Genomic DNA, 7,892 nt, shown 5'->3' with positions numbered 1-7,892 from the left:
ACATGTTCCCCGGCAGAGTGAGCTGTGAGCTTTACATTTTGGAAAAGGTTGTAATGGGATTTATCCATAGTGGGATAATGAGATTTTTCTATAAGGCAGATCATTAAAAAGCCCTCTTAGACTGACATTGATTTTCATTGTATTGTTTCCAGTTCCAGTCATGTGTCATAGTGTTTTTAAAACCAAACTACTCAATCTGGAGAGTCGCTTCACCTGGGAACTGAGGAAAGATGACATTGATATTGCCAGATCAGACTACAGGACTACATACAGCTAGATCTGGGTAGAGATGCAGGAGTCGCCCGCTCCTAAAGTTTCTTGGCCTAGACAGTGAGACATGTTTTGATGGAGTGCCCTAGGTATGCCCAGGAGAGGGAAGATCTTAAAAGGGTCTGGAAAAGGAACGGATTAGATTTTCACTTGAGGAAGTGTTGAGTATGAATTCCGGTCACATAGGGTGCAGGGTGCTTTTTACCTTTTTTAGGAGTGCAGGGCTACTTCAGAGGTTGTAGTGTAGTGTAGAACCCATTCTGATCCACACTCCATTTCAGTAGGTGGCGGGTTGCCAACCGCCATACAACAGAATAAGAAGAACCATAATGTGATGATACATAAACTGGCGCCATTGAAAATATAGCCTAAGCAACATCATGTTACTGTCAGGCTTTGGGGATCTACGCCAATGCCTTTTATCTTCACGCCGTTCTTTCTCATGTCGTTTACGGGTGCACATCGCCACCTAGTGTTCAATGTAATGAATTGCTAATAATATCTTCACTTTTGATTCGGTAGTCGACAGCACAGAATCGATACTATTGCTTTATTTAGCCTACGTTGACATAACACTTCATGACCTAATCGTGAGAGGGCGCCGTTAATAGCCTATTTCGTACGCCTACCAAACGATGTAATTTGGCACGAATTGAAATTTGCAATTGGTCACAGTCCCCAAGGCTTATTTTAAGTTTCGTTTTCAAAGAAAACATCAGGATAAGGTTGGCCGCCCTAGCAGTAGCCAAGTACGTGGAATACAGCACTTCGCTTCGCTTAACAAAGATGAGGTAAGAGACTGTTATTTGTTACAAATTCTTCGGCTACACATAATTTTAGATAATTAGCTTATAGTTTGGCAAAACCTATAACGTTAGCCTAGATAGAAATGTCATAAATGGTCACAAACACCTGACACCTGTCTGCTAAGAATTCACACAGCTACATTGTCTTATGGGCATATCATTGTGGTTTCATCTTGTAGCATATGCCTAATACAAATAAACATCCTTGAATCCTAATATTAGAAGAAAGACGAAAATTCCGACTAAGTGTGAGCTTAGCTAGCTATCTTTTGGGGGACATTTTCTTACTTCCAGTGGTTAATTATAACGTTTTTAGAATATAGCCTAATCTCCAGAGACTTATTGTTGAAGTCAGTTAACTTGACCCCACCCATCCATAAATCAAGAATAAATCTGCAGTTTTGTTGAAATCATATGTTACACAATCGACATCAGCAGACAAATACCTAGATTTATTATGAATCGGGGGCTATAGCCTAGTCGAATATTTTGAGGTGGTTTTGTCCATATAGAGCAACACATTAAGCCTACTGAGTAGCCTACTATTTTTGCATATTAACTAACTAAGATAGGTAGTTAAGATAGCTAGTGTTGACGAGTGCTAATAACGTTCACTATCTGCAGTTTTACCAAAACCCGACCGCTCTCGTCGTCACAGCAGCCCTTTATATAGCCTGCGTTCTAGACCAAAAAGTTCAACTTCTTTAGCGACGTGAAGTTGGTTTGATTTTGGATATTCCAGTTGGATATTCGAGGTAAACTTCACCGACTCTTTAACCATTATTTCGCCGACTGTACCCTACCGAAAGCCGGGGTTGAGAGCGGTACCGCAACGGTCCTCAAGACCGGCTTCTAAGCAATGCAACGTAAATGTTAGGGGCCGTCCACAAATTACCGATTTATATGACTTTTTTTCCAAATCTTTGATTTTTAATAGCTCTGGTACCACGTGAGTCAAAAACATCAAGATAGACTCAAATTGTTCAGGGACAATTGCTGCACGAGATACACCTTTACCTTTCTCCAATTTGATCTCGCATTATTTTATATACATTTTTATCTTCCATTTTTTACATTTTCTTTTCAATAGCTCTGGGACCACGTGAACTAAACACCCCAAAATATGCTCATATTGTTCAGGGACCTTGTCTGAATGAGATACACCTTTTATTTTCTCCAATTTCTTCTCACATTATTTTATATGAATTTTAATTATCATTTTTAGACCTTTTATTTTCAATAGCTCAGGAACCACGTGACCTAAACACCCAAAAATAGGCTCATATTGTTCAGGGACATTGGCTTCATGAGATACACCTTTTATTTTGTCCAAATTATTTTCTCCAATTTCTTCACATTATTTTATATGAATTTTAATTGTAATTTTTAGACCTTTTATTTTCAATGGCTCAGGAACCACGTGACCAAAACACCCCAAAATAGGCTCATATTGTTCAGGGACATTGGCTTCATGAGATCCACCTTTTATTTTGTCCAATTTCTTCTCATATTATTTTATATGAATTTTAATTGTATTTTTTAGACCTTTTCTTTTCAATAGCTCTGGGACTACATGACCAAAACACCCAAAAATAGGCTCATATATTTCAGGGACCTTGTCTGTGCGAGATACATCTTTTATTTTGTCCAATTTCATCTCACATTATTTTATATACATTTTAATTGTAATTTTTAGAGCTTTTATTTTCAATAGCTCAGGAACCACGTGACCTAAACGCCCCAAAATAGGCTCATATTGTTCTTGGACATTGGCTTCATGAGATACACCTTTTACTTTGTCCAAATTATTTTGTACAATTTATTCTTACATTATTTTATATGAATTTTAATTGTCATTTTTAGACCTTTTATTTTCAATGGCTCAGGAACCACGTGACCAAAACACCCCAAAATAGGCTCATATTGTTCAGGGACATTGGCTTCATGAGATACACCTTTTATTTTGTCCAATTTCTTCTCATATTATTTTATATGAATTTTAATTGTCTTTTTTAGACCTTTTCTTTTCAATAGCTCTGGGACTACATGACCAAAACACCCAAAAATAGGCTCATATATTTCAGGGACCTTGTCTGTGCGAGATACATCTTTTATTTTGTCCAATTTCATCTCACATTATTTTATATACATTTTAATTGTAATTTTTAGAGATTTTCTTTTCAATAGCTCTGGAACCACGTGACCTAAACACCCCAAAATAGGCTCATATTGTTCTTGGACATTGGCTTCATGAGATACACCTTTTATTTTGTCCAAATTATTTTGTACAATTTATTCTCACATTATTTTATATGAATTTTAATTGTCTTTTTTAGACCTTTTCTTTTCAAAAGCTCAGGAACCATGTGACCAAAACACCCTAAAATAGGCTCATATTGTTCAGGGATATTGGCTTCATGAGATACACCTTTTATTTTGTCCAATTTCTTCTCACATTATTTTATATTAATTTTAATTGTCTTTTTCAGACCTTTTCTTTTCAATAGCTCTGGGACCACGTGACCAAAACACCCAAACATAGGCTCATATATTTCAGGGACTTTGTCTGTGCGAGATACATCTTTTATTTTGTCCAATTTCATCTCATATTATTTTATATGAATTTTAATTGTCATTTTTAGACCTTTTCTTTTCAATAGCTCAGGAACCACGTGACCTAAACACCCCAAAATAGGCTCATATTGTTCTTGGACATTGGCTTCATGAAATACATCTTTTATTTTGTCCAATTTATTCTCACATTATTCTATATGAATTTTAATTGTCATTTTTAGACCTTTTCTTTTCAATAGCTCAGGAATCACGTGACCAAAACACCTCAAAATAGGCTCATATTGTTCAGGGACATTGGCTTCATGACATACACCTTTTATTTTGTCAATTTTCACGGTTCAATATTTTATGTACATTTATGTACAATTTTACACCTTTACATATACAAATGCTTTGCTGCGAGCTGCAACTGCAGGAACTACACAAACTAGGTGATGCAGATCTTCTTCCATGATGGTGTAAACCATAAAAATCATATACAATATTTAGAGATGTAATGTAACAAACCAAAAGGTGTATCTCGTGCAGCCATTGTCCCTGAACAAAATGAGACTAATTTAGGATCTTCTGGTCATGTGGTCCCAGAGCTATTGAAAATATAAGGTGTAAAAATGACCATAAAAATCATATAAAATATTAAGAGATGTAATTGAACAAATCAAAAGGTGTATCTCGTGCAGGCATTGTCCCTGAACAAAATGAGACTAATTTTGGATCTTCTGGTCATGTGGTCCCAGAGCTATTGAAAATATAAGGTGTAAAAATTACCATAAAAATCATATAAAATAATTAGAGATGTAATTGAACAAACCAAAAGGTGTACGTCGTGCAGGCATTATCCCTGAACAAAATGAGACTACTTTTAGGTATTCTGGTCATGTGGTTCCAGAGCTATTGAAAATATAATGTGTAAAAATGACCATACAAATCATATAAAATATTGAGTTGTAATTGGACAGAATAAAAGTTGTATCTCGTGCAACCATGGTCCCTGAGCAAAATGAGACCATTGTGGGGAATACACGAATATCAAGCGCGAATATCCAACTGGAATATCTAAAATCAAACTAACTTCACCTCGCCAACTTCTTTCAACTGCAAAAAGAACAGCTCGAATACGGTAGAGCTCATTGCCCATTGAAAACAGCGCCAGCTCTAAAATACACACGCGCCCTAGTCACAAATAAATAATTGGATTACCACTATTTTTCATAAATATAGGGACATTAATCATAAGTAGCCTACAGTGAATCACAACATCCTAGCTTTTTTCTACTTTGAGTTGTGTGTTACTGACCCACGTTAGTCTTGACTTCGCTCTCCCTTGGATAAATCATTTATCCAAGCTTTTGTTCATACTCGAAGTTACTAAGAGTGCTTGCACTCATTTACAGCTTTGCTAAATAATTACATATCATTAATCAACATCAAGAAACAATATTACATTAACAAGACTAGAACAAATAGGGAAAAAATCATCAATTAACAATTCAAAAGCAATTTTAAAACGGCAGTCAAATCATCATGATTTGGCTGAATACGTGCTAAATTTTACTGTAGGCATAAGAGCAGACTCAGTTACATGACGATACCACCTAAATACCAAGACCTGTATTTGTAATTTATAACATCATCATCATTCATAACATATTTTGCTTTTCTGTGTTTCAGTGTCTCTGTAAAAGAAGCAGATATGGAAGCCAGCCTGAATGCTCTCCCGTGTCATTTCACCTGGGGCATTGACAAGGCTGACATTGTAGACCTGAAAGGCATCTCTGAAAAACTTCCTGACCGCATCAAATTCTGCCATGCCCGTTGCCACCCCATATACTTCAACACACTCGCGTTCCTTAGCCACCTAGAGGGGGACAGCGATATTGCGCTGGGGTTTCTCTACAAGGCAGAGAAGGTGCTGAGAAAGAGGAAGGATGATACTGAGCTGCTGGTGACCTATGGTAACTACGCCTGGGTCCACTACCACGCTGAGAACATGGCAGAGGTGAAGGTCTACCTGAAGAAGCTGGAGGAGATCTACCAGGCGAATCCCAAGGCCTCTGGGGGCTGCTGTGACCTCCCCATCATCCACGGAGAGAAGGGCTGGACCTTCCTGAGGCTGGGGGCCAACTTCTACCAGAGGGCCAGGGACAGCTTCGAAAAGGCCCTGGAGGGGGCGCCAGAGAGTGAGTCCTTCAATGTGGGCTATGCAGTGGTGCTGTACCGGCTGGAAGGGATGAAGAAGGACAGGAAACCAGGGGGAGGGAAGAAGACCGGGGAGGCCATCGGACAGCTGAGGAAGGCCCTGGAGCTGGAGCCTGACAACGCAGAGGTTATGGTCCTCCTGGCCTTGAAGCTGCAAAGCCAGAGCACGGGCACACAGGAGCGCATTAAGCTGGTAAAGCAGGCCCTGAGCCTGGCCCCGGATGTGCCCCAGGTCACCCGCTACGTGGCCAAGTTCTTCAGGATGGAAGGCTCCATCGAGCAGTCCCTGGAGGTGCTGCGGAAGGCCCTGGAGCTCGCCCCCACCTCCTCCTTCCTGCACCACCAGGTAGGCCTCTGCCACAAGCAGCAGCTGATTCAGATGCAGGAGCAAGGGAGGGGGGGTCCAAAGGGTCTAGGGGGACGGAAACCTGTGGGAGGGGGCACCCCGATGGCCAAGGTGAAGGCCAAGGCAGACGAGTGCATCCTTCACTTCTCCCGAGCTGTAGAGCTGAAGCCCTCCAACATCTACGCCAGTGTGAACCTGGCTGAGGCCTACGCAGAGGGCCGGCAGATGGAGAACGCCACCAAGATCTTCCTCTCCCTTGAGAAGGACCAGAGCCTGAGGGAGGCGGACAGGCAGCACGTCCTCTGCTCCTACGGTCTCTTCCTGCTCTACAGGCGGAAGATCGAAGGCGCAGCTGTCGCTCAGCTGAAAGCAGCCTATCAGATCCCGGTTCAGGGAGCTGACCGGGAGAGGGCGGGGAAGAAGCTGAGGATGCTAGCGGAGAGGTGGGGTCAGCAGAAACCGCAAGATGCCCAAGACATCCTGACCTTCCTCGCTGACCAGGACAAACTGGAAAGGGAGAGATTGACAACAGAGAGGAAGGAGCAGCGGATGCAAGAGAAGGAGAGGAAGACGAGAGAGAAGAAGGCTGGAAAGGTTGATGAAAAGGTTGATGACCTGACTGGTGCCTTTGGTAAAAGACTGAATCTCAAGTGATGAGAGGTCAAGCCCATATACAGGGGTGTAGGGGTACCTCAAGAAGTATACTTACACCACTGCCCATATGTTTCCACCATGCGTCATTGTTATAGTGTGCTGTTTCTGCATTAATTCACATGATAGTCTGTAGCCTACAGTACATGGTTACTGTTGTTGTTAAAGGTGGGATAGGTAGTTTGCTTTTGGCTTTATTTGGTAAAATTGGCATAATATCCTAGACCTGTGTGTCTTTAAATGAAGTTTTAACGTCTTAACCCTATATTACTTATTCACTTTACCTCCCCTGTCTCACTTCAATGTCCAATGAAGGTATAATAGCAACATACTGTATGTTTATATGCCTAGTGTGGGAATGCCTAATTCTCAATAATAAAAACAACACAAAGTTGTTTCCTGTTCTGTTTCCCTGTGAAGAAAACATGTCTTTCAGATTTTATAAGCACAACTTTGGTCAAAGTTCACATTTGAAGACCACTTTTATTCTAGTTGATGCAATCAAATAGCCATCTATAATGAGGAGTAGAGACCATGTTCAAATCGTGTCCCAACATAATCATTTATAACTGACAGGCATACCGCTTCAACTGCTGCAGAGGAGGCGCATCTGTAAGTTATGGTCCGACATCATGAAACTTAAGGAACACGAAAGCTATCATCTCAGACAAGAGCAGCATTCACAGTGACTATTTCGGTTTCCAATCTGTCGTAGGGTTACTCTTCTTGGCACATAGGGACGGACATGGAGTCTGTTTTCTAGCAGCCACCAGTTAGCACTACAAAAAAAAACGGACGGGAGGAGGGAGCCATTCTGAAGTAGAGCACTGTATATGCACCAGGGAGTAGCCTATAGCCTAACTGAATCACTTGTCCGTAGGCTACTATAATAATATAATCCTCCGGTGTCGCGGGATTTTCAGCGGACCACCAGCACATCATTATTGGAAGACTCCCGTGGCAGCAGCCGCGCCTTGACCAGAAACTATTTACATGGCGTAAGTTTGCTTATTTTATTTACGTGTATACCTTCTTTTGTTTGCTTG

The 7,892-nt window shown here is 40.8% G+C and overlaps 1 protein-coding gene across 1 annotated transcript; it reads left to right on the top strand.

Moving 5' to 3' along the window:
- Window positions 1-1,004: 1,004 nt before the first annotated feature.
- Window positions 1,005-7,124, top strand: LOC311315446 (interferon-induced protein with tetratricopeptide repeats 5-like). Its single transcript, XM_084446116.1, has 2 exons — window positions 1,005-1,061; window positions 5,322-7,124. Exons 1-2 carry the CDS (start codon window positions 1,057-1,059, stop codon window positions 6,847-6,849), a joined length of 1,533 nt encoding a protein of 510 aa, XP_084302242.1. The 5' UTR covers window positions 1,005-1,056; the 3' UTR covers window positions 6,850-7,124.
- The last annotated feature ends 768 nt before the right edge of the window (window positions 7,125-7,892 follow it).

The sequence above is a fragment of the Borostomias antarcticus genome (assembly GCF_949987555.1).
Source record: "Borostomias antarcticus genome assembly, chromosome: 11".
Lineage (NCBI taxonomy): Eukaryota > Metazoa > Chordata > Actinopteri > Stomiiformes > Stomiidae > Borostomias > Borostomias antarcticus.
Note: the sequence above shows the minus strand (reverse complement) of the source record. Positions and strands in the feature narration are given on the sequence as shown.